General features: G+C 37.3%; 2 protein-coding genes across 6 annotated transcripts in view; both read left to right on the top strand.

Moving 5' to 3' along the window:
• The first annotated feature begins 470 nt into the window (after positions 1 to 470).
• hdgfl2 (HDGF like 2) lies at positions 471 to 12,731 on the top strand. Of its 2 annotated transcripts, none has more exons than XM_039694674.2 (16): positions 471 to 679; positions 1,273 to 1,349; positions 2,357 to 2,495; positions 2,580 to 2,750; positions 3,799 to 3,921; positions 4,028 to 4,096; positions 4,177 to 4,363; positions 4,556 to 4,640; positions 5,331 to 5,634; positions 5,722 to 5,852; positions 8,349 to 8,416; positions 8,518 to 8,588; positions 9,280 to 9,381; positions 9,539 to 9,692; positions 9,788 to 9,911; positions 12,193 to 12,731. In XM_039694674.2, exons 1-16 carry the CDS (start codon positions 608 to 610, stop codon positions 12,320 to 12,322), a joined length of 2,007 nt encoding a protein of 668 aa, XP_039550608.2. In that variant the 5' UTR covers positions 471 to 607; the 3' UTR covers positions 12,323 to 12,731. The 2 variants fall into 2 exon arrangements, with proteins under 2 accessions (XP_039550608.2, XP_039550607.2); XM_039694673.2 differs by having other exon boundaries at positions 4,174 to 4,363.
• Positions 12,732 to 13,426: 695 nt separating this feature from the next.
• The window catches only part of ap3d1 (adaptor related protein complex 3 subunit delta 1), a 30,459-nt gene continuing 16,778 nt past the window's right edge, over positions 13,427 to 27,107 (top strand). For all 4 annotated transcript variants that reach the window (XM_039694678.2, XM_039694676.2, XM_039694677.2 and 1 more), the window contains exons 1-11: positions 13,427 to 14,128; positions 20,843 to 20,938; positions 21,028 to 21,108; positions 21,947 to 22,027; positions 22,108 to 22,215; positions 22,299 to 22,428; positions 22,518 to 22,657; positions 22,898 to 22,971; positions 23,080 to 23,129; positions 23,225 to 23,274; positions 24,747 to 24,795. In XM_039694678.2, the coding sequence (XP_039550612.2) occupies positions 14,033 to 14,128; positions 20,843 to 20,938; positions 21,028 to 21,108; positions 21,947 to 22,027; positions 22,108 to 22,215; positions 22,299 to 22,428; positions 22,518 to 22,657; positions 22,898 to 22,971; positions 23,080 to 23,129; positions 23,225 to 23,274; positions 24,747 to 24,795 (955 nt within the window). In that variant the 5' untranslated portion in view covers positions 13,427 to 14,032. The remainder of the gene's footprint in view (positions 14,129 to 20,842; positions 20,939 to 21,027; positions 21,109 to 21,946; positions 22,028 to 22,107; positions 22,216 to 22,298; positions 22,429 to 22,517; positions 22,658 to 22,897; positions 22,972 to 23,079; positions 23,130 to 23,224; positions 23,275 to 24,746; positions 24,796 to 27,107) is intronic.

Here is a 27,107-nt window from a genome sequence, read left to right as displayed (position 1 = left end):
TAATATATGCGATACGAATTTATTTATATAATATTATGTGCGATAGGAACATTTTCCCCAAATATTTCTTCCTCAAGACTCCTCAAATTGTTGTACATTCCTTACAATTATCATTCTTATTTTTAGTAGATGAAATATAGTAGTAATCCATTAAAGTTAATTGAGTAAATATTTTTTAGATACAAATAGATTAATAAAAGTGCCATTACATTACATTGAATGGATATATAGATGTTGTTTTTAAGAAGGTATAACATTATTTTGTTTAGCTCCTACTTTAATTTCCAACCGTCGTTTTATAATCAACAGTGCGAATGTTAATATAACACTATTACATTGAAGTCTTTAGCGGTGTACACATTGTACATTTTTATTGGTGGACGTAAAGAGTGCCAGTCCGTTCCTCCAATCAGCGATCGCCAGAGGGCGGAACTTCCGCTGGCAAAAAAAAAAAAAAAAAATGGAATGAGCGGAAACCGCTGCAGAAACCAACCGCCTTTCCTCACCTACTGTATCTGAGCCAGGACTGTCTGTGTCGGCCTGGAAAACGGACCGCAGGCGAACACAAACAAGCAGAACGAGGAGCGGTGCATAGAGGGACGACAAGATGCCGCACAACTTCCGGCCCGGGGATCTTGTCTTTGCTAAAATGAAGGGATATCCCCACTGGCCGGCCCGGGTAAGAGGAGCGGGGGAGCTCGCGCAAGGCTCGCGCTGCATCCAGTGCACACACCCCCCCACCAGCTTTACCTCAGTGCCTGGTCGTTTACGAAATATATGTTTACAGAGAAACCCGTGCTATCCATTACTCTAAAGTCTAGGCATCTTAATAGATGTATTTGTTTCATATTTATTAACGTTACCTTATTCATGAATCTATGAGGCTAGCTGGCTGGCTAACTTGTTTGCTGGAGAAGCAGCTAAGGTCGCGTGAACCAAGTCCTGTTTATTTTTTTGCATATTATTCTTTGGGAATCGTCTTTAGATGCATAATAGAATAATATCAATAATTACTTCCTTTAGACTTTTACATTGTATTTGCATTGCCCAATCACATGTAAAATGTAATTTGGGGGGGTGGGGAGAGTTGAGTGTCCAGTTTACCTATGGACATTCTGTCCTGTCCATATTTAAAGTGAGCCACTCGGTGCAAAAAAAGTAAACCCATTTATAAATTAGTGTTTAATTCCGTAGAACTTCAATTTTCAATGTCTATTGCTGAAAAACATGAGATCACCTTATTGTAATATTTGAACTGTATTTTTCTTCCAGATTGAAGATGTTGCGGAAGGAGCTGTTAAACCACCTCCTAATAAGATCCCCATTTTTTTCTTCGGGACTCACGAAACGTACGTATCCCCGGATTTGAATGAGTTCCTGGTCATTAATGATGGTAAATAGAGGTGCCTAAGTTCCTGGAGATCTGCAAAGTTCAGCTCAAACACAACTGAACGAGCTGATTAAGATATTCAGGATCTTCTTGATAATTACATGCAAGTGTGTTGGATGAGTGTTGAATCTGATCTCCAGGAACAGGATTGGGTACCCCTGGTTTAGATCTTCTTATGAACTGTGTGCATTACGACATTGTTTTCTCTTTATTCCTTTTATTAATGTTGATTTATAATTGTGGCGCTTTTAGTATGGTGGGACCTTGCCTGTCGAAACTGCCTTGAAGTAACGCATTAAATTCATCTGACCCCACAAGTCAACAGGTGGCACTAGAAGAACTTTTCTAGAACGTTTTAGATGTCACTCCAGGGGATCAGACCTCATCTGGTTTCCTTTTATACATGAAAGTTGGCATGAAATGAAAATACTAACTATTGTATAGACCATTTCACAAGATGTAAACAACACTGGTCCAGAAAAACTTCCTGTTTCAGTTTGTAACCGTTTTCTTTATTTCACATGTAAAGAAAACATCTTAAAGATGTTTGTTTAACTTTTTGATTCAGTTTTATATGTTCTGTTGGTTGTATTTTATCCCAGCTTTTATGTAGTGTTAAAAAACTGAAACAGGAAGTGCTTCTGGACCAGTGTTGTTTACATCTTGTGAAATGGTCTATACATGCACTTAGGCTGCCAGGTCTTATTGTAAAACTGCCCATCTGTGCATATATTTTTTTTTAACGTTTTGACCTTCATTTAATCAAAATGCCATAACATTTCAAATGCCTTCCAGTAAAATTACAGTCTTCTCTCTGGTGACAAATGGAGGATTCTTCAATCCTTTAACTCATGCATGCTTACATTCATCTGCACCCCACCCTACATATTTGTTTTTCCGAAAATCTGTTACACTCGGGATTTTCATTGTGACTTTAAATGTATTTATAATTCTGATTTTTTTCAGGGCATTCCTTGCACCTAAGGACCTTTTTGCGTATGACAAGAACCAAGACCGATATGGGAAGCCCAACAAAAGGAAAGGCTTCAATGAAGGCTTGTGGGAAATCCAAAACAACCCTCATGCCTCCTATACTACACCTGCAGTAAGACTTCATTTCTACAATCAAAATCTGTTGTTTCAAGACACCAAATGCTGATTTTGTCACATTTACCTTGTGTTTGTTTAGGCTGCATCATCATCGGAAAGCGAGGACAACCAACCTGCTGCGGGAAGTGATGCAGAAGATGAAGAGGAAGCAGTGGTACCAAGGAAAGCTGAAACGGGAAGTGATGATTCTGACTCTGGGAGTGAGGATCAAAGGAAACCGGCAGTGAAGCGGAAAGCTCCTGCTGCAAAGGTATTCAAACGTAAAACACGATCACTTATTGTATAAATCAGCAGTTTAGCCTCATTGTCATCATTTTTTTTTCCATTATACCTTCAGGTGCATTGAGTTTCTCCTTAAAGGGTTAGTTCACCCAAAAATGAAAATTCTGTCAGTATTTACTCACCCTCATGTTGTTCCGAGCCTCTTTGTGTTTGTTTGTTCTGCTGAACACAAAGGAAGATATTTGGAAGAATGTTTTAATCAAACAGATCTCATTCCCCATTGACTACCATAGTATGTATTTTTTCCTACTATGGTAGTCAATGGGGAATGAGATCTGTTTGATTAAAACATTCTTCCAAATATCTTCCTTTGTGTTCAGCAGAACAAACAAACACAAAGAGGCTTGGAACAACATGAGGGTGAGTAAATACTGACAGAATTTTCATTTTTGGGTGAACTAACCCTTTAATGTCATAGTTTTAGTTAGTCACAATCTTTATAATTTTAAATTTAAGAGTGTTTGTTGAGGATTCCGTGTTTTACAACTAGTTTTTATTTAAGCATTAAAGTTTTTCTATGTTATGACGCTAGGGTTTGCGTACAGTGCTTGTGGCATGGTAAATGGACTGCATTTATATAGCGCTTTCATAGACCTAATGGCCACCAAAGCACTTTACATATTGCCTCACATTCACCCATTCACACACTCATTCATACACCGACGGCATAATTTTGTCATCAGCATTGTACGCACACACTGCACGCGTACTGCTTGTTTTTTAACATGGCATGTGCGCTTCAAATTATTTTGCACTAATTAGTTTGTCCACTAAGGGGTGACACTGGCTCGGCCCGTTGTTTCATAAACGAGACAGATGAAATTGAACCACAACAAAAAACTGCCGGAGACACAACAACAATAGACACGCACATTGTGTCACGGGGTTAATAAATACATGCAACTCTAGTTTAAGAGCTTATTAGCATAAGTTTTCACTGATCAGATGAGACCAATAATTGTAATTACATGGACCAAATGTATAAAAAACAGTTTAATGGATGCTTGACTTTGCAGCGGCCACCAGTGAAGAGAACACGGGCATCATCCAGTGATCGAGATGTAGAGGAGAGTGGATCTCCCTCAGAACCGGAACCATCACCCAGCTCTGACTCTGAATCCGGCAAAAACAGCGACCAGGTATTCTTGTCTGGAATTATACTGGGTCGATAATTTGCTCAAACACCTCATGGCTTTATTATTGGCTATTAAAATTGTATTAATTAGTTACTAATGTGTTCTCCAGGACTTTACACCGCAGAAGGATTCGGGCGGTCGAGGTGGCAAAAAGCCAGCTGGCAGAGGCAGGAGGAAGGTGAGAAGACCTCAGTGACATTGGCAGTCTATAATTACATACTTGCTTAATGTTATACTGTTTTCGTATCCTCTTAGAAGGCATCATCAGGCTCTGATTCAGACTCCGGCTCCCAGTCAGATCAGAAAGCTGCCAAGAGCGAATCAGAAGATGATAAGCCACGGCCGGCCGTCTCTGGATCCGAATCGCAGTCTGGATCCAAATCCGATTCAGATTCAGAACCTCCTCCTCCTCCTCCAAGGAAAGCCCCTCAAGGGCGCAAGAAAGGTGAGAACGCTTTGCAACGTGAACCCTGCATGTATTATAATTAGTTTTAATGGTTGAGTAATTGTGTTGAATACCAAGTGGATGGAAACAACATTACCTGAGACGGTTCTCCTCGACACCCGAATATCAGGAATCCTAGACAAGTACATCAGAATACTAAAGGACACTTTTCTTTTTGCGTCATTTTCCAAGCGGAGAAACCTCCACCAAAGCCACGTGGAAGGAAAGCCAAACCAGCTCCAGAAAGGCCTCCTTCCTCTTCATCAGATAGTGATAGGTAAGTTTGGTTTCTTTCCTTTCTTGCATTTTTTACATGTTAATACTTTTGTTTTGCCTTAATTTCTTCAATATGACAATTTTCCACCCTCTTTCGGACCTTTAATGTCTGTTCACGCTAACATGAAATGGTAGATGGGCTACTTAGATATGTAATCTAGATTTAGATGTACAAAATCACTTTTTGACAGTTGGTGGCACTTGCAGAAACGCAAAAATGTATTTTGTTTTTGATGAAAAACAAACAAATACAAGTTAACAAAAAGCCAAAACAAAAGCCGATTCGTTCCTTTGCTATTCACTGTTGCTTAGCAAAATGGTGTGTTCATGAGCGCCACCTAGTCGTAGTTTGTTACAGCCGTGGGATGTGATCAAAAGCGTAAATCTTAATTGGTTGGCCAATTTTTTTCACAATACGTGGAAAAAGAGATGAAAAATGACTACATAAGTAGTGTAACAGATTTCCCATGAGACTACATAATGTCATGTGACATCAAAAAGTTTCAAAACTACGAAACAAGCTATTTTTGCAACTTAATTGCAATAAATTACTCATTTTAAATATGAAAAATGTGTAGAAACAACATCAGACTAATGTCCAATTTTAATATATTGTCAAATACTACTCCCATGATCAAAATATCAACACGTGGATGGTTAGTTGAGTTTGTTTTGTTTTTTTAATCCAAAGCGATAGCGGAACGGACCGCGTCAGTGAGTGGAAAAAGAGAGATGAGGAGCGGCGGAAGGAACTGGAGGAGCGAAGAAAGAAGGAGGAGGCAGAAGAGCTCCGTCGGCTCCGGGAGCGAGAAAAAGAGGAGGAAGAAAAAAGGAAAAAAGAGAAAGAGACCAAGGCCAGGAAAGGAAGCAGCAGCAGTAGCAGCAGCAGCAGCTCGGATGAGGACGTGGATGATCACCCTCTCAAAAAATCCAAGAAACCTCCCCCTGCCCCCATACCTGCTCCATCAGACTCCGACTCTCCACCTCCCTCTGAGGTCAGTCACCAGACATTTGTTCAACTTTCTACTAGTGTCGTTTCTCAAAATGTTAACTGCGTTTGGGTTGTTGCGTTTCTTCTCTAGGTAAAAAAATCAGCCAAGCGTCAAGATAGCCAGAAAGGGCGGCAAAAGAAGGAGAAGGAGGTGAAAGAGAAAAAGGAGAGACATATCAAAGAAAAGAAGCCACAGAGATCAGAGGAGAAACACAAAGCGAGGTATTTGAACTGCACTGTTCGTACAGCAACATGCTAACAAAACTATTGGAATCACTTTAGTCTTATCAACTGTGTGTCTCGCAGTGTTATTTTAGTATTATTTGTATTCTATTATTTTTATATTTAGTTTTCATATTTGATTTGATGTGCATGTGTCATAGGGCTGGGCGATATGGCCAAAAAATCATATCTCGATATTTTTTGGTCAAATGGCGATATACGATATATATCTCGGTACTTTCTACGTTTTCTATTTAGATAAAGAAAATCTTTATATTTAAAAAAATATATATATATCGTCATATCATTGGGCCGAATGTGAAATATATATATATATATATATATATATATATATATATATATATATACGTATATATATATATATATATATATATATATATATATATATGAAGAGTTCAGATGCAAAAGCCTCTAAATGCCATTTGAAATTTTCTTCTTTAATGATGATTTATGTCAAGCTTGTATATTTAAGTTCAGTGATTTCACTTAAATGGCAATGGTAATTACCTATTAATTGTTATTTAAGTGAAATTACTGAACTTAAACATACAAGCTTGACATAAATCATCATTAAAGAAGAAAATTTCAAATGGCATTTAGAGGCTTTTGCATCTGAACTCTTCATATATATATATATATATATATATATATATTCACATTCGGCCCAATGATATCCTACAAACAATGTTGATATTGAAGGATATGGAAACAAATATAATATAGGCTATGCAATATATTATGTGCAAAAAGCTTTTGTTTTTATATTGACTAAAGGCTAAACTAAAAATGAAAATAACAACAAAAACAAAAGCACAAACTAATTATATTAGCCTGCATTTGATTACCCCATTATAATCACTTTCATTAAAAATATATACTTGTAGGTTTAAAATTCCACATATGGCACATTTATTTTCTCCAACAACAAATATTTTAGCAATATGTTTATTTTAGTCAGAATTATTGCGTACTACGTAGTACTATTCACGCGCATGCGCGCGCCGGCGCTCGTTCAAGGAAGCATGAATTTTAGCGGAGATTCACTTGCAGAAGCTCGTCCTCTTCTGACATGGACATATTTGTAGTGAAATGGACATATTTGCTTTACTTTCTAACTTTTACAGATGGAGAATATACCTGTGAAATGTAAGTTTAGCACTGAGGAAAGCACCACATCTCAAACGCATTAAACAGCGCAAGTATATCTGTCAGTCAGCAACAGCGTCTGTCAGAGCATTTGACAGGGCGGCAAGCTGCCTTAAACTTGTTAACTATATCAAAGTGATTTTGACGCAATTAATATAAGCTTGTGTCATGTTTAGGACAAATTGTACTACGTAGCCTAGATATACTTTCACTGCAGCAGCTCACACACTGCAACCTCCGCTATTTTTCAGATGTGCTCATATCAAACTACTGTATCGATATAAACGGTATTGCCTCATTCCATATCGTTTCAAAAAAATATAACGATACATCGTACATATTCGATATATCGCCCAGCCCTAATGTGTCATTTGTATTATTTTTTATTATGATTTTTATATTATAATTATTATCTTTAATTGATTTTTATTGATTCAAGGTATAGGTGTATTGCGTTGGAATCCTTGGTTTCTGGCCCGATCGGGACCAAACCACTGCAGCAAGATTCTCTGGAGTCTGATTGTCAATAAAGGCTGATTTATACTATACTCGGACCTATGCCCGAGCCTCTATGCTGTAGACTAAGGCCGTGTGTCCACCAAAGCGTTTTTCCACGCGCCTGGCGTATGTTTTCAATTGTTTTCCTATGGGAGCGCCGCGTTTTTTAAACGCCATGAGCGTACCGAGATGCTGAGCGTTTTTTTCACGCTGAAGCGCCAAGCGCCCAGCGTTTTTTACTGGTCGCTGGGAGTTGAAAAATGTTCAACTTTGGATAAAACGCAGCACTCATCACTGTCACTTTTTACCCAGCCGTCCAATCACAGTGGAGGAGGGGCGGGACTAATACCACATCAACCAACTGTCACAACATTCAACTGCTGCGGATATTCTGCATCATAGCAACGAACCGTCTCAACGGAAAAAAACGCAGTGCTGCCAAAACGCTCTCAAGCGCCCAATGCACGGCGTCTTCAGCAGAGCGTCTAGCGTTTTCAGCTGGCTAAAAATGCTTTGGTGGACACACAGCCTAAGCGTTAGTTTTAATTTATATTTCTGCGTCTTTGTAGAATTTCCAAAGAAATCGGCCACAGGGGGGCACCTTTGTGTGTTTCACGTGCTTAAGGGATTGTTTACCACGTGATTTTTGGCACACGCCCACATCACATTCAACTCCTCATTCTGAGCAACTTTGCCTCTTGGACCGGCGCTGTCAATCGAATCGTTCGTTAAATATTGGAGATTATTTCAAAAAACAACTTTTGCGAACTAGTACTAGGTCCACAATTCTTGGGACTCACTAGGTCAATAATTATTACTGTTTCCCACTAGGTCTAAGCCTGAGAAGCCAAAACGGAAGGTGGTGCGTCAACCTGAGAAGAAAGTTGAGAAGAAAAAAGGTCACTTGAAACGTTCTCATGGCGGTTCAGTCCTTTTTTTTAATCATTTTTATGGTCAATCAGACTTTAAGTATTGTTTCTATCGCCCTGTATGAATTCAGAACCCTCACCTGAAGAGAAACTACAGAAGCTCCACACAGACATCAAGTTTGCACTGAAGGTTGACAACCCAGTAAGTAGTGATGTCATCAAAATTACCTTTTGAATTTCATCGGGGTCAGTAGTCACTTTCACTCATGAAAGCCATTAAAATTACTGGCAATTTTACAGCAAATGTAGCATGTCTTGTATTCACACAAGCAATGTTTCTGGTTGAGCACGCTCTTTTAGGATGTCCAATTGATCCAATCAGTTGATTCAAACGCTTCTTTTACTTCATTTTGTTCATTTAAATCACTCCACAGAAGTCCCTGCACACTTTATTTTTATTGGTAGTGGAATAAATTTTGATTTAGCTGTTTATTACTGTTATTTTTGTGCATGATTTTTTTTATTTTTCAATGTTTGTTTTTTTCAAGAAATTAGTTTCAAATAGTTTCGATCTATTTGAGTTGATTAGATATAGATTTAGTTGATTTTTATTTCACTTTTAGTTTTTATTAATTGACGGTTAGTCATTTTTGTACTTCGACTTATTTCAACTTATTTCAGTGAGTTGCCAATGCAACATTTCTAGTTTTTTGTATGATATTTATATTTTATTTCAGCTTTATTTCAATTAGCGAAGATGTTTTAGTTAACGATAATAACCCTGGTTCAGACACTCATCATTCTCTGGCAGACGCTATATTTCTTGCAACAGCTGTACTTGTGAAAGCGCCCTGATGTTCCCTGGTATCATTCTGCTTCCTTTCAATCTATAGGACATTGAGAAGTGTCTACAGGCCTTGGATGAGCTCGGCGCGGTACAAGTGACCACTCACATCTTACAGAAGAACGCAGATGTTATTGCCACTCTCAAAAAGGTACTTGCAGAAAATGTGAAAACGACACCCTGATGTCTAAAAGTCGATTTGCAATCTGTTTAAAGGTGCAGTTTGTAATATTGACAGCTAGCGGTTGACATGGGATAGCATCCCATCATAAAATTTGCACACTTCTGACTGCCGTCTTGTCTTTTAGATTCGCCGGTACAAAGCAAGTAGTGCAGTGATGGAGAAGGCCACTTCAGTCTACAATAAACTAAAGCTCCAGTTTATTGGAAAGATTGAGACCGGTAAACCAAAGCCGGATGAAAAGAACCAAGAAAGCAATGAACAAGACACACGAAACACAGGTAAACTGTGAATCTGGACTGTTTCCAAATCATTTCAAGCTTTTAAACCAGTTTTAAAATATGATTTCTGCTTGCGCTTTGTTTCTTTCTCCCAGACAATTCTAAACCAGTGAACGGAGAATCAGAAAGCGAGATAAAAGATGTCTCTGATTCCGAAAGCAAGCCTGATCCTACAGACCATGAGAAACAGGATGAGAACAAATCCCCAAACGGCATCAGGTGAAGAGCGGACATCTAAAACATCTTCCTGATTTAATAATTAGTTCAAATTTTCCTAGTTTTTTACATTTTCGGTGTTTTCTAGTATGTAATGTTGTTGTTACAAAGCACAAAGTCACTCAGCGCAACCGTTTCTGAACTCCCTTAAGAGCGTCGATTGTTGCCTTGAGTTTTCTTCCTGGAACAAACACGCCACAATATTCCAATAGTTTCAATAGTTTGAACAGATGTGTGTGAAATTTCTTTCACACATTTTCACCATAAACAGCTTCAAATCTGTTCTTCAGAAAGTCTATGGGTGACGTCACAGACGCTTTGTCCATATTTTTTACAGTCTGTAGTTTTGCCTCACACCCAAAAAGGGGCAACTTTTACAAGCTGGTGTTTTGAGCTCTAAAAACATTCTGAGGATGCATAATTCCCATTTTCACATTACAGGTCCCCTTTAAAGGGTTAGTTCACCCAAAAAATAAAATTATCCCATAAATTACTCACCCAACCTAGGTGTATATGACTTCTTTCAGCCATACACATTTATATAAAATAAATTCCTTGCTCTTCCCAACTTTATAATGGCCGTGAAAGGTACCTTGTTTTTTTTTTTTTAAGCCCAAAAAAAGTGCATCCATCCATCATAAAAGTAATCCAAGGGGTTAATGAAGCCCCCCTGAAGCAAAGTGAGGCGTTTCTGTAAGAAAGCAATTCATATTTGTAACTTTATAAACTCTAATTACTGCTTGTGATAATGGCCATACGCAAGTCAAGTTTTGGCGAACTTTTTAGGTGAACTAAACTTCAAAAACAGTGCTTTAAACCTCTTGACAAACTAACAGACGTAAATGACATTTGTATGCATTCTAAATAAAAGATATAGACTGTACTGAATGTCAGCTTGCTTTTTTGGCTCAAGATATTGAGTCCATGTCATGCGAACAAAGAACTATGCTTTTAACCACAGGCCGAGAGCTGTCGTTCCAACCACACAACTTTGCGATGCTGTTTGCGAATGTTTGTTTAGAGCTATTCTTTCGGGAAACGGACTGATAATTAGGGCTGGGTATTGAAACAAATTTCACGATTCGATTTCGATTCACAAGCTTGCAATTCGGTTTCGATTCGATTCAATATCGATTATTTTGGATATCAGTTACAATAAATGGCAAATTTTCTCAAGGGAATCAAATCTTTTAACTAATGCTGTAAACTATGGGAGTCTAGTTGTAGCCTACTAGGCCTCATTAGCCTAATATGAAGGTAATAATGAACTGTTTTGTAGCTATACAAACACTTAAATTACACTTTAATTTATTTTTATAATGAGAAGATTAAATGAAATATAAACATTTAAATGGTGGCTGTCATAAAAACTTGCCAGATTTATTCAAATATGCATTAAATATTGAAGAACATTAAGATTATAATGCATATGTAATATAGTGTACATATTTAGCAAAATGCTCCTCTCTAGAGTTATTTTTTCTAGCTGACTAACGAGTTTATGTGGGTTTTCTGAGGTAACGTTAAATATGACGATACACGACATTGATTACAAACTGTTTAACTGACGTCTTTCCACGGTTGAAACGCTGGTTGAGCGAATCAATGTGACATGAAACGGATTTCGATAAGTTGTACTCAATCATTTAACACACTTTCAGATGTTTATTTCGCGCTGTAACTGGTATTATTAACCCGGAAGTGAGATCAGCGCTGCTGCTTCTCTTGAGCTGCGCCAGAGCGATCTCACGCCACAGCGCCAAAACGTTATTTATGTTTTTGAATTTCTAAAGAAAATGGACGTAATTTGAAAATTGAGACTTTGTTTCATATCAATAGTAACAAAGGACAAAGATTATTGCGATTTTTTTTTTTTTTTTTTTTTTTTTTTTTTTTTTTTTTTGATGCGCACAGCTGCGATACAATGTCCCATTCATTCAAATGAAACAGGATGACTAATCGATTCTTGAGATTTAAGAATCGATATCGGTTCGTAAAAATGAGAATCGATTAATATCGAGAAATCGATATTTATTACACAGCCCTACTGATAATGACGGAACTTGCGAACGTAGTTGGCTAACGATGCTTTCGGGAAACACACCTCAGAGCGTTACTGACCAACTGAGAAGAAAGGTGCTGCAACAATGTCAAAATGTGTGTAAAAATAAGGTGTTTTTTTTTTAACAATCAAGCATGAAGGCCTATATTAGTTGAGACAATGTCAAGACCAAGGCCTATTCAGTCTAAACACATGCAGACTGATGGTTTATTTGTCTTTCAGGCCTAATCCAGATGACCCTATAGAGAAGCAAACACTCACAACTGACTCTCCAGAGCCCGATCTGACAGCAGACACGGACGTAAAAGAGGACAGCAGAGCACAGGACGAGCAGATGTCTTCTGAGAGCTGAACTGCGTTTGTCTCTTTTACGCTCACAAACACACATTGGCTTCCTTCATTCATTTGTGTTATTTTTTGTCTGCCCACCTTTGTGACCTACATGAGTTTTTCGTGTTGTACATAAAACGTGATATGAACATTTATTAGCACTTTTGAATCGAGACGTCACGAGGCAAACAAGCGCCTTAATCTAAATGTTGGATGTGTATGATTCTGCACTAACCACGTTTGGATAGCCGAAGGGGAACGTTTCATTTCAGAACCACACTGACGTCTGGGGGGAGGGGAGAACACCGAAGCCTAAATGTATTTGAAGACTGTGCTTGTACTATGTAGCTGCTTTTTATGAGTAACTTTTTTCCTTTTGTTTTTTTTTTTTATGAAAAAGGAAAATGTTAAAAAAAAAAAAAGAAAGAAAAGTAAAGCAGGCTGGATTTGTTGATTGACACCCACTACAAGAGATCATGGTTTCATCATTTTTAGTGCACAAATCTACATCTGATCTGTCTAGTATGGATTTTAACAACTCTGTCTATGGACTTTCACTAAATTCCGTAGACATACCTTTTCTTGTCTGTTGTTTGGTCCTCTAATATTCACAACTTACATCTGCATAGGTTGACCCCAATAGTGCTATTCTTTTTTTGGATGTCATAAAACATGCTTATCATGCTTATTATAAACATGTTTCTAGTGCTATGTAACTTGGTCCAAGCTTTTTTTAGTATCCGTGAAGGATTAAATAAAAAATTCCGCATGATGGCCGACAATGTTGTTACAAGGATATTCACTGGACATGTTTGGAATTGAACGCTAACATACTGTCTAGTGCATACTACACATTATAGGCTGTATGTTTCAGTACACATTAATTATTCATACACAAACATACATTATTTATGGCATTGACTGGTTTTACTTTAAAAAGAAAATATGAAATAATATCGTAAGTAAAGTAGCGTATGTTTATGTAAGTCATCAGCTTAATAACATTTTAATTATCCTGTATGAAGTTTTTAATATTGTTTATAAAGTTCTTGCCTCACGGGGAACGCGCTTGTATAAACAAAGGCTTTGATTGGTCTACTGACCGATGACGTCATTCCTACTCAAACGCTTAAACCCCTAATGACGCGACGCGCTAGCCTACTGTTTTATTTGTAATAAATTAATTTATTTAATTCAAAGGGTAACTTTATATTATAAAATAACGAAAGGAGGAAATAGGAGAATACAAATGAAGAATACTGAGTTATTTGGGGATTAATCATTCAGTTTTTTTGTTTTATTTGTTTAAACGCTGTTTTCTATTAACGTTAGCTGATTAGAATTATTTATGCAAAATGTAACATGGCTAAGATTATTATAAAATAAATTCAAATGAATCGTGACTGCAAAACATTCTTCACAACAAGAAGGAAATGTGAAAATCCCAGTAAACGACACGCAGGGAAGCGTCTAGTGCGTCGCGTCCTGTCTGTGGTCGCGTCGCGCGCTAGCAGTGTGGATGGGTTTGTCAGTCAGGTGATTTGTCCGCCATTTTGTCAGCCATTTCCTAGACGGGTCCGCTGCAGATCAGCACTTACTGAAAGAGCAAAACCCCTCCTGCACAGGCCGCTGTTCCGGACTGAATGAGAGACTAGCGCTCCTGCGGGCCGGTCAGTACTCAGATAAAGCCCGTGTTTGCTGTTCGGTCTGGTCGGACAGGAGGGAAATCATCATGGCTCTGAAGATCGTAAAGGGGAGCATCGATCGGATGTTCGATAAAAACCTGCAGGATTTAGTACGTGGCATTAGGAACCATAAGGAAGATGAGGTGAGACACTTCTATCTGTTCATTTCCTTCTATATTAAAATCAGAATTGGATGTTTTCGTAAATATGCCTTAAACGCAGCTGGTATAAATGAATCAAGTTGATCTCGTGTCAGATCTCAAATCACCTGATTTCAGGTGAGCTAACCGGCTATAACCTGTCAAATGTGCTTAGATAACGATCTATATTTATATGTTAAACACGAAATATTAATAATTCAGTGATTGAATAATCTCGGTGTGTTAGGTGACAGCTGTTAATGTTGTTAGAACAGTCTGTCATCGTTTTGTTTATCATGGATGAGGCCAGTTAGCATTGCTAACGGTTGTGACACCTATATAATTTATATTCTGCAAAATAAATACAAATTTGATTCCATCTTGTTCTTTGTGTAATTATGCATGCGATAAACCGATTCGGTACGCTAAAAGAAAGATGTTAATTCAATTCTTGCCTCACTTATGTGTGTCATGAGATTGGCCGTGTCACAAAACCTATCAAGAAGCCTATCTAGGATACAGCTTTTCTGGGGGAGGAGGGGGGTGACAGATGTTCAATTCGAGTCGAGTGTTCGAACACCATTCAATGGAAATGTTTTGATTCTTCTATGATTCCTAAACGATTCAAACCCGTATATAATTCCCCAAAACATTAAATCAAAATAATTGAACAACAGCCATGTGATTCAATTTGGAAGTTCAAATGATGCCGCCTTATGTTCGATTCGACTCGAATTTAAATGTTCAGGTCAACATTTCTTCCTTGCATATGTGGTCGATTTGAATCCTCTGATGTGCTTATGATGCCCACACATGTCCAATTTGAGAGTTCACAAACTTTTGAATGGAAATGTTCATTTGAGTGTTTCACAATATACTAGCTCTATAAATAGTATTTAGGTATTGTGGTACCCTGCTGTAAAAAACTGTATGGTTCTATACCTTATTAGTTCCAGAACTTTTTTAAGAACTCAAAGCTGGCCTTCAGATAGAATGCAATCTTGAATCCTATTCTCTTTCTCTCATAATTGCGCTTGAATGGTCAAAAATATGCTAAAATGCCTTGCAGTCCATGCAAACACAGTCGGTGTGTCCCAAGTGAACTTAATTGGTTAATAAAGAAATCGGAGGTGTTCCAATGTATTGGATCCTTGTATAAGCTCTTAAAAAGATGAAGGTGTAATAAACCCGCTGCTGTCTCTGTGATTAATGTACATTTGACATATTTTCTTTCTTGAATGCTACTGATGTTAAATGACCTACTGTAGCCTATATCTGAAAATATTAAAGCACTGTTTATTTCAAAGATGCAATCGTAATTTGCATCTTTGCTTATTTTAAAATAAAATAATTTCAAATATATTTTATGATGACTGTATTGTGATTTAAAATTACATTAAAAATATTAAATAATTCATATCGTGAAATAAGATTATGATCCTGTCACCCATGCATGCCTATCCCAAACTGTTCAGAAATGTTAGCGAACGTGATTGATAATGTGTTTTTTATTTATTTTTTTATTTTAATACAACAATGATTTTTAAGTCCTGTCGTATTCAATTACTTTTACTGTTGTTTTGGGTTTTTTGCGATGTATCGATTGGTATTTTAGTCAGATATCGTATTTTGGTATCGTGACAACACTACAACAAACATGCATATATGATGCCCAAAAAACATTTGATTTTAAATGTTCAAACGCGCTTATAGGCTAATCCCATAATATGTTTTTTTATAAATTAGTTTGAGATGCCTAAAAATGTTGTCTAGGTAGGCAGCTGACTAGGTATTGAGACACAGCCGTCGTCTTGGATATGAAATCACATCAGTCAGTTTGACCACAGCGTCAGTGATGAGAATCGCTGGTTTCTTGTCGTTCATTTTGTGATCTGTGGTTGAAATAAAGATGTAATGATGAAGTAGGCCTCAGGCTCCCCTATAATGACAAAGCTGAATTCTCTTTTGCAATATGCTCCATCCTCGCCCCTCCCTTTGGAGAAAAAAAGAGAACAAGATGCTGTAAAACTGAGCATTAATAATCAAATAGGGCTTTCCCTCTATAACTTCAGTATTCCGTTCCCTTTTTTGGAGATTCATATTGATTTTAGTCTCTTATTTGCGCTTCCAGCAGACATCAGATCAGTGATTTATGTGTTATGAAATGTAATAAACCTAGTAAACACTGGACACTGTCTGTGTAAAAAATGATCGCACCCACTCATCTTTAAAGATGGCAAGCTGTCCAAGTTATCGCTCTCTAAAACTTTTATATTGGATATTTAATTATTCTTGTTCAGGTAGTTAGTCGGCACCTTATTACTTTGACTTCATAAATCTTGATTCTGACTGGTTTTGGTCCCACTTTCATTTCAACTGAATATCAAACCATGTTTTAATCACACTTTACGTGCCATGCATTCAAATACAAACATTTAAAGCGATAGTTCACTTACCTCAAGGGCATCCAAGATGTAGGTGTCTTTGTTTCCACAGTATTTTCAATTTTGACATTTTTAGGTCAAACCGTTATAGTCAGTCATTTAATGGAGGTCTATGGGGTCCACCTCAAAGAGCATGCACAGAGAAGTCCAAATGAAACATGATTCAATAAATCGTAAATGTAAGTACACGTTGATGGCCTAAGACACGAAACGAGCAGTTTGTGTGAGAAACGAACAGTATTTATATCGTTTTTACCTCTTGTAATCACAGTCACGTCCAAGTACTCTGAGAGCGAGGTCGCTTAGTTCTGCGCAAGTGCGACGGCGAGCGTCACGTGTACGTCACTCATTGTTTACACAGAGATTTCAGACGTGTTATCCTTTCACTGTGAAGATCTAAACCTATTTAGATACACAGGAAATTGCAATGGAAGACAATTTCGATATATCAACAGACAACGTTGTTTTTGGTTTTTTTCCGCAACCGCGCAAGAGATCACTTCCGGGGCTTTCAGATCACTTGGACGTGGCTGTGGTTACAAGAGGTAAAAACGATATAAATACTGCTCGTTTTCTCACACAAACTGCTCACGTCTTAGGCCATCAACGTGTTCTTACGTTTACGAGTCATTGAATCATGTTTAATATGCTCATGGTGGTGACCATATACCTCCATTATATGACTGATGTGACTGATGGACAAGAACGGTTTGACCTAAAAATATCAAAATTGAAAATACTGTGGAAAAAAGACACCTACATCTTGGATGCCCTTGAGGTAAGCTAAAACATATCAAAAATTAATTTCAAAGTCAACTATCCCTTTAAGACTTGCTTTGTTCAATTGCTTTAACATAGTCTCCTGGTCCTGTTTAATCTGCAAACATCTGGAGTCGGGTATCAGCAAGGCTTCGTCAATGTAACCTGTACCTAGATGCCATGTCTGTTACCTGGCCAACAGTGGATGGTCCTGTGAAATATTCATAGCCTCCTGAATGAACTGTCAGACTGTGTGTGTGTGTGTTCTGGTCTGTTTGCTCTCTGCCTGTGGTTTCATATGAGACCTCTATATTTGTTTTCCACAAGAGGTGGGTGTACTTAGCCAAAGCACTCGCTGGGTCTCACAACTAGTGAGCTGCCCTCCTAAATGCTTTTTTGGACACCATAGCTGCGCTTGAGCCAAATAATTTTGATATAGGCATCTTTAAACATGCTGGTATAGTTTTTGAAAAGATGGAAGGACTTCAGCTTTTCCTCAGACTGTGCTCTCTTGTTTGCCTGAGAAGGACAAGTTTGTCTTCATACTTGATTGATGGTTTGCTGAGCTGGTCAAATCCAAGTCTTGGCTAACTCACAAATATTTCAGTCATGGCAATGGGCTGATATTACCCATAATGCATGATTCATTAGAACTGAATGAGGATGGGACAAGGACATCTCGAGAACATTCTATTCCCTTATGGTTTTGTTCTTACAGGGATAAAGTTACCCATAATGCATCATTCATTATGATAATTTACCTCTAGAGTTTAATTTTTACGAAGAGTCGAAGTTAACCTTAACTGAGTTTAAAGAAAAAAATTGCAAGTATTTTTGATAATTTGAACATTTTTACCTCTTTTTAAAAAAAAGTATTATTTCCAAGTCGAAATCACCCATAATGCACCATTTGTAAAGAGTGCCTGTTGGCTTCCTTGTATTTTTTCAGCCTCTCTTGTCTCTAAGTACCCATAATTCAACATTCACAAGGGTTTTGTAAAGAGGTCTAGAAAATTTCTGGTGGACATTCTTTAACTCTGTCTCAATGGTTGGAAATAACCCAGAATGCATCATTCATAGAACTGCATGAAGATTTGACAAGAAAACTGTCTTTCTTTCACCTCATTTTTATTTGTTCTAGGTGCACCATAATGCACCATTCAAATAATTTTCACAAAAACTTTCTGGTGAATCTTCGTTTATCCCTTTTTTTTTTAGTCTTAGTGGTTGGACATTATGAGTAAGTTATTGATAATGAGTGAATAATAAAGCATTATTATCTGTAATGCTTCATTCACAAGAATGTTGTAAAGACGTGACAAAAACTTTCTGGAGAACCTTTGTTTACCTTGTCTGTGTGGGCTTAAATGATCCGTTCTCAACACCGTTCTCAAGTTATTTCAACCCAAATTTGGGTCAAATATGGACAAACCCAAATGTTAGTTTAAAAATGTAATTAAAAAATGTACAGTTGAAAGTGAAAGTTTGACATTTTGAATTACAATTTAACCCAAGTTTGGGTTAAAACAACCGAGCATTGTTTAGAGTGAAGGGGTTGTAAAGATGTGACTGGAAAATCGTGTCGGGAACTTTCATTTACCTCTTTAAAATTTGTACTAGGTGGAAATCGGCCGTAATGAACCATTCACAAGAATTAAAATATTAGAGCCAGACCGATATATCGGCAGGCCGATATTAGGCATTTTCCAAAATATCGGTATCTGCATTTATAATGGCCGATAAATGAATATTTCAAAAATAAAATAAAACGGACGAAAGACGCTTCAACCATGTAATGAGTGTTGTTGTATAGTTTTTCCAGCAGAGGGCACTCTACACCGTCCCTGTTGGCAACACTCGTTGAGTTGGTCACGAGACATACATTGCTTGAATAACAATTAAAAGAACATCCCCATCAGTTCTCTTAACTCAAATAAGCATGACAAATTTGTGACTATCATGTCCAGTTTTGCTGCTGTTAAATAAGCCGAGAGTGAAGCGGAATTAGCTTGTAATAATTACGTTACGTTGTTGCAATATAGTTGACTGACTGTCCTTTCAACTTTTGACAATGTGACTGAAGTATTTCTGTAATAGCGCGTGACCGTTATAGCAATGAGATGTATGAAAATGAGATGAAAATGTATGTTATGACGTCATCCATTGCTAAATTATGGCTCATCATAGACTAGCTAACCACAAAGCTAGCTAATGCCACTATCATCAGTCTGTTCTGTTGTGACAATAAAAGAAACAAGTTTCTTTTTAAAATTCATTATCATATAATTTTAGTTAAAACTCATAACTAACTACAAATAACTAATGTTAGGGAAATCTGTTAATGTTTTGTTGCGCGTTTCTGAAATAAAAAAAATAAAAATAAAAAATATCGGCCGATATATCGGATTTTAAAACCAACAAATATTTGTATCGGTATCGGCCTTCAAAATCCTTTTTGAGAACCTTTTACCTCATATTTTCATTCTCGTTCCATTCATTCAAATTTTTTGTAAAGACGTGAACAGACAAGAACCTTTGGAGAACCTTTGTTTACCTTGTATTTTCTCTCTGCGCTTAAACGGCCCATAATGCATCATTCACGAGGGTTTTGATAAGATGTAGAAATCTTATGGAGAACTTACATTTACCTCATTTGCACTCATTACCTCAGTGAAGACGTATTGCTATCCTTCACTGAGGTAAACGAGAGGTTATGCCCATGTAATGATTCTCTAAGCCCTTCAGTTCTTCCCCTCTTGTCAATGCACTGGCTGTCTCATGACTAAAGACACATGACCACCACACTCGCCCCATACAACAGCACTTTGTGTGTGTGTGTGTGTGTGTGTGTGTGTGTGTCCCTAAGATGCTGAGCGTGTGTGCTGTGTGTCTTGAGTGCTGGTTGAAGGATCTCTCACCACTTTTTTTTTTTAATCATTTAACAGTTTAATCTCACTGTCTCTTTGTCAGTTCTTTTAGTCATTTATTGATTCTTCACGCATACACGCTCAAACATACTGACCTAGTTTTGAGAATGTTTTTTATCATGATTTTCAGCTTCTGGGTTTCAACAATGCGTCTTTGATTGTGCCTTATATATATAGCCTAATGTGAGAATGTGTGAAAAATCATGAAGGATTCAATTCATGTCCAGTTGCGTGAATTAAAAAAAAAGATTTGTCCCTGGTCCCCATCCACTTTCATTATATGGAAAAGAGCAGCTTTGACATTTTACTAAATACGTCCTTTTGTGTTTATGGGGGGAAAATTGGGTTTGGAACGTGACAATTTCGGTTACTATACCTTCAAAAAAAGTTAATCGTTAGTTTTGATAAATGTCTATCTATATGTTTTCAGGTAAAGACAGGGCAAAACGTTTAATGGTTTTAAATTGAACATGTTTCGTCCCTGTCAGCGATTTGACAGATGCTGTTGATAACTGGAAGCTAAACGAAATAGTTTTTTGTTTTTTTTGTCTCACTCTTTCTAACAATACTTCCTGTTCCTTCTATAGGCCAAATACATCTCTACATGCATCGATGAGATCAAACAAGAACTCAAACAGGACAACATCGCGGTCAAAGCCAATGCAGTCTGCAAACTCACCTACGTAAGACCATCCATCACTGATTTCATTTCCCTTCTCCTTGAAAATGAGCTCAATCCATCACTTATGCTTTTGATTTCTCTGTCGAACAGTTGCAGATGCTTGGCTATGATGTCAGTTGGGCTGCGTTCAACATCGTGGAGGTGATGAGCTCCTCCAAATTCACATATAAGGTGAGAGGCAGCGTCGAAAAATAATATTTGCATTCATTTGCAACAGTGTTATTTTAGTATTATTTATTCATATTTTTTTTTATAAAGATACTAAAATAAAACAGAAATCTTAAAATAAAAGTAGGGCTGTGAAACGATTAATCGCATCCAAAATAAAAGTATTTGTTTAGTTAATACATGTGTGTGAACTGTGTATAATTATTTTCTATATAAAAATACACACACACACACGCATGTATATATTTAAGAAATATTTGCTTATATATACTGTGTGTGTGTGTTTATATATATATAATTTGTACTATACATAAATATTTTATATAAAAATAACTATTTTTTCTTAAATATATACATGTATGTGTGTATTTTATATACAAAATAATTATACATGGTTCACACACATTTTTTTATATAAACATAAACTTTTATTTTGGATGCGATTAATCACGATTAATCGTTTCACAGCCCTACTTTTATTTGAATATTTCTGTTTTATTTTAATATGTTTTATTATTTACTATTGTCAAAAATGTTTTGTCTTTTGGGAACACTTTACAATAAGGTTCAATTAGTTAACATGACTTTATACTAAAGTGTTACTGTTTTATTTTTAATATTTATAGTTAGCGTTCATAATTTTTTTTTTCTTCAGTTTTTGTTATTTTAGTACTTTACATTTTATCTCAGTTAGTTGCTAAGGCAATATTTCTAATTGTTTGTTTGTTTGTTTGTTTTTATCCAGTATTTATATTTTATTTTATTTTTATTACTAAAACAATTCAGTAGTTTTAGTTAGGAACATTGGTTCACAAATGTCTTTTTTTCTTCTCGTTTTCAGCGAATCGGCTACCTTGCAGCATCGCAATGCTTTCATGAGGGCACTGATGTCATCATGCTGACGACCAATCAGATCCGCAAGGTGCGTTTTGAACTTCCTGTTCACCTGTATTTGTTTTGATCATGCTGGTTGCTATAGGATCCTTCATCATCTCTCATCAGGATCTCAGTAGTCCCAACCAGTACGACACCGGCGTGGCACTGACTGGCCTTTCCTGCTTTGTGACCCCCGACCTGGCTCGTGACCTGGCCAATGACATCATGACTTTGGTAAAGCCATTCAGAGTGTTTATGCAAGGCAAATATTGACATTCAGCACATATTCATTCCTTCTCACCCTTCCTCCATCTCAGATGTCCCACACTAAGCCATACATTCGCAAGAAGGCTGTGCTGATCATGTACAAAGTGTTCCTGAAGTACCCTGAGTCCCTCCGTCCTGCCTTCCCCCGACTCAAAGAGAAGCTGGAGGACCCAGATCCCGGTACGGATGCCAAATCATCACTTAATGTAGCTCGCTAAATGCTATTATTTCAGGCGTTCCACCTGAATGTTTGGTTACGTACGTCCCAGGTGTCCAGTCAGCGGCTGTGAACGTCATCTGTGAACTGGCCAGAAGGAATCCCAAGAACTACCTGTCCCTGGCGCCCCTGTTCTTCAAACTCATGACCTCCTCCACCAACAACTGGGTCCTTATTAAGATCATTAAGCTGGTATGAAACTATATATGTCGGGTTTTAACCCTGTAAAGTCTGATGAAGTCAGAAAAAACTTTAGACATAATTCTTAAAAAGTTGATTATCATATTTAGTACAACAGGCCTTTATGGTTCATATAGTATGATATAGGAGTATATGGAGCTCATTCATAGTCGAGGCTAAAAAAACAAAAATATAAGCCAAAACTGAACAAAATTATGTAATGTTGTGTAATGAGATTTCCGTGTGTTTTAGTTTGGTGCTCTCACTCCTTTGGAGCCTCGTTTGGGAAAGAAGCTGATCGAGCCCCTAACAAACCTCATCCACAGGTAACAATGATACTAAAACACACCAAAGCGCTAAATCTGGCTAAAACTATTAGGGTTAAATATAATATCTCTTTTTCCTCTTGTCCTTCCTCTCATTGCCTCTCTCAGTACCTCAGCCATGTCGCTTCTCTATGAGTGTGTCAACACTGTCATAGCAGGTCAGTATTATTTGGTGCCGTGACCCGGTGTTGTACTCTTAACATATTTCTTAACAACACCATTGATGTCTTTTCTCTCTCCTGTTTTACCTCAGTGTTGATCTCACTGTCCTCTGGGATGCCCAATCACAGTGCTAGCATACAGGTGGGCTATTGTCACATTACTCAATAAGACCAGTAGTTTTTATATATTCACGGAAATATCTGGTCAGATTTAAGGCCTTGTTCACACCAAGAATGTTAACTATAAAGATAGCTGTATTAGCGTCCACATCAGCGAACAATATCGTTCTGTTTATTCTAAGCACGTGCTTGTCTGTCACTTTAAATGCTTAAGCTCTTTGAAGCAGGGTGGATTCTTATTGGCTGTCAATGTTGTCATCGTTCATCAGCTGGATAAAATCGTTCTTCTATTAAGAACAATTTTTTTAACAATTTTATCGTTTTCTTTATAGTTATCGTTCTTGGTGTGAACAGGCCTTTATACTTGACATTGCATTTGTAGTGTGTTAATTCATCATAGCCCAATATGGAGACGCTATAGAATAAGAATGTGTTGATGTTGATGAAATCATATAGCAATATATCACAATTAAGATATTACATTGATGTCCTTGGATGAATATTGTTTTGTCTTAATTCATATAATTTCCTACTGTTCAATTAATGGAAAAAAAAATGAAGAAGCAGATTATCTAAAGGACTAACATAGTCAATTATTATTAGGGCTGTGAAACGATTAATCGCATCCAAAATAAAAGTTTTTGTTTACATAATATATGTGTGTGTAGTGTGTATAATTATTTTGTGTATATAAATACACACACATGCTTGTATATATTTAAGAAAAATGTGTTATTAATATATCAAATATTTTTATATTTATGTATAATATAAATTTTGTATAAATATATATATAAAGTATATACATGCAAATATTTCTTAAATATATGTGCTTGTGTGTGTATATATATATATATATATATATATATATATATATATATATAAAATTATACACACTACACGCATATATTATGTAAAAACAAACTTTTATTTTGGATGCGATTAATCGTTTCACAGCCCTAATTATTATTATTTTTCTGTGAATTGGATAAATATTGGATGTTAAATCCAATTTCTCATATTTTATTTAATTAATAAAATATTAAATGTATACAATTTGATGTGGTATATGTGCTTTCATATATATTTTCCAATTAATGATGAAGCAGATCATCTAATGCATGAATTAATATTATTGTTATCGTTAAGTTTTTTAATTGAGCAAATATTGGACATTTTGGGCTAATGTCTTAAATTTTATAATATTAAATAAATATTTTAAATTTTATTTATATATATATATATATATATATATATATACATACATATACATTTATATTATGTATTGGCCACCTTAGTCTCTAGATATCAGCATTTCACCATTGCAAAACCTGGTCAACCACTACTGATTTTTATAGAATATAAGTGGATTTCAAACAAGCACTTGACCCATCTGAAGTTGGGGCTAATGTAAGATGGTTGGAAAGGTTTTTAACGTGGTTGTAACGCCTTTTGTCTCTCCTTCTGTTTTCCCTTTCTCTCTCCGCTCCACAGCTCTGTGTGCAGAAACTGCGAATCCTGATTGAAGACTCGGACCAGAACTGTGAGCCTTCTGTCAATGCCTGCAGTGTGTCATTCTCTCATTGTCTGTGTGTGTTTCTGAGTCCCCCCTCTGGCCTGGTAGATGGAGTACATGTAGATCTCCATCTCGGATAACTCGAAGACACCTCAGTGCTACGATAGGGAATTGGCAAGAGTCATTTGTAACTTTTCAGCTTGAGGAACTTCAAGAAAAATTTCCCCCAAAAAGCGATAATATTTCAAGACATGTGCATTAAGTAATCTGAATTATCTTGCAGGAGTTCGAGTTATCGGTGTCCCAGTGTTGCCGGCCGTAGAGTAGCTCTGTGAATCCTGGACTGCCATGTTTTGTTTCTCAAAAACCACAGAGTTTCCTCACAGGGCCATTTCAGCTGAATGTTTTGGCATTCTGTCAATCCTGAAGCCCCTTGAGTTTCTTAAATAGATCAGTGTGTTTGTACATTTTGTTTTGGCATCAACAAGGCAAAACAGTTGAGGAAATGCCCACTGGCCTATTGGCCCAAGACTACAGAACTGTCTTGCATCTATATTTAGTCTATTTGATTTTATGGGCATTTAAAACATTAGTTTCATATCAAATATGCATTTAATCGGTTATGCATAATGCTCTTAACTTTTAAAAATCTGGCAGAGGAAAACAAAACTGAAGTCTGTTTGTGTTCTTGTGGGGGTGAATGTTCCTGGGTGTGTGTGTGTGTTTGTTGTCTTTTGTGTTTGTGTTTTCTTTTCCCATTGTCTTGTTTGTTATTTTTTTGCCATGTAGATTTACATTTTCAGATTTTAAAGTAGTAAATGGCTAGAATGGTATCAGTTCTAAAATACTGTATATTTTAGGAGAAGGCCTAAATGAAATTGTAGTTCACCCTATCTGTTGACTTCACTTTATTGTGAACATTTCTTCCATGTCTTCCGGTGAAACCATACATCGGTGGTAATGTATGTCGAACTTCTCCAATCGATTTAGTCTGCTCAAACTCCGCCCCTTTCTTACAATCAGCCGCAAGATTGCATTTTGGGTACGTTGACACCGCAACGCTATGCTTAAAACGGAGAAGTTTTACTTTGAGTTTTCCGCGGACAGATGACGCTACTTTTGTCAAAACGATCTGCGAAAACGATCAAAAACGCTGCTAACTGGCCATTAGATACAGATGAAACACTGTAGATTGAATGCGTAATGGTGCATTCACACCGGACGCGAATAGCGCGTCAGGCGCGATTGATTTCAATGTTAAGTCAATGCAATGAAGCATTACATCGTCCGTCATCCAGGCGCAGCTCCTGGAGCGAGCAAATAGTGAAACTCGCCAAACGGTTAGCCTAACCAAACGGTTAGGCGACGATGAACCCACACCGCTGTTGTGCTCCCCAAAGCAAATACAGAGCTGTGACTGTCTCGATACCAGCAGCCATATCACCCTGTAGCCCAAGACTGGTTGCCCACTAAAGCTAAGCAGGGCTGAGCCTGCTTAGTACCTGGATGGGAGACCTTCTAAGAAAGCCAGGTTGCTGCTGGAAGAGGTGTTAGTGAGGCCAGCAGGGGGTGCTCACCCTGTGGTCTGTGTGGGTCCTAATGCCCCATAAAATCCATAAAAAATTTGCCCAGTGGCCTCTGTCCATCATGGCCTCCTAATCATCCCCATCTACACCAATTGGCTTCATCACTGTCTCCTCTCCACCAGTAAGCTGGTGTGTGGTGAGCGTTCTGGCGCACTATGGCTGCCGTCGCATCATCCAGGTGGATGCTGCACACTGGTGGTGCTTGAGGAGATCCCCCTCTCTATGTGAAGCGCTTTGAGTGTCCAGAAAAGCGCTATATAAATGTAATGAATTATTATTATTATTATTATTAAATGCTCGATCAATATAAAAAAACGATTTGATTCTGACGCGGGCAAATTTCACTTCAAAATTTTGTTTTTGCATGCGTCAATTTCACTCTTGACACGCGAATGGATTCAAAGTGTTCAAGCATACAACTAAGCGCAGTATGTGCGAATTTGGCGCGTTATTCGCTTCTGGTGGGAACGCACAGTAATACGGATGTCCATGGAGTTTTCAAAGATTCACGTTTTTGTGGTTGACACGGAAACCGCTTTCAAAAACGTGCACTATGAAACCTGTTTTCAAAAGTTTGCGTTTTCAGACACCCAAAACCATAGATATCTATATAAAGGCTAGATATCTCGTCCACGCTGTTGGCCAATGGAGGTCGACGTCTGCACCTGGCGGCCATCTTGTCACAGGCAGCTCGTTCACTCGTAACATTGTGTTAATGGTACATGTACTATTTAAATAACCATAACTTGCTCA

Source organism: Pimephales promelas, chromosome 2 (assembly GCF_988280905.1).
Source record: "Pimephales promelas chromosome 2, fPimPro1.hap1.1, whole genome shotgun sequence".
NCBI classification, from domain to species: domain Eukaryota; kingdom Metazoa; phylum Chordata; class Actinopteri; order Cypriniformes; family Leuciscidae; genus Pimephales; species Pimephales promelas.
The sequence above is the reverse complement of the archived record's forward strand: the minus strand, read 5'-3'. Positions and strand labels throughout refer to the sequence as shown.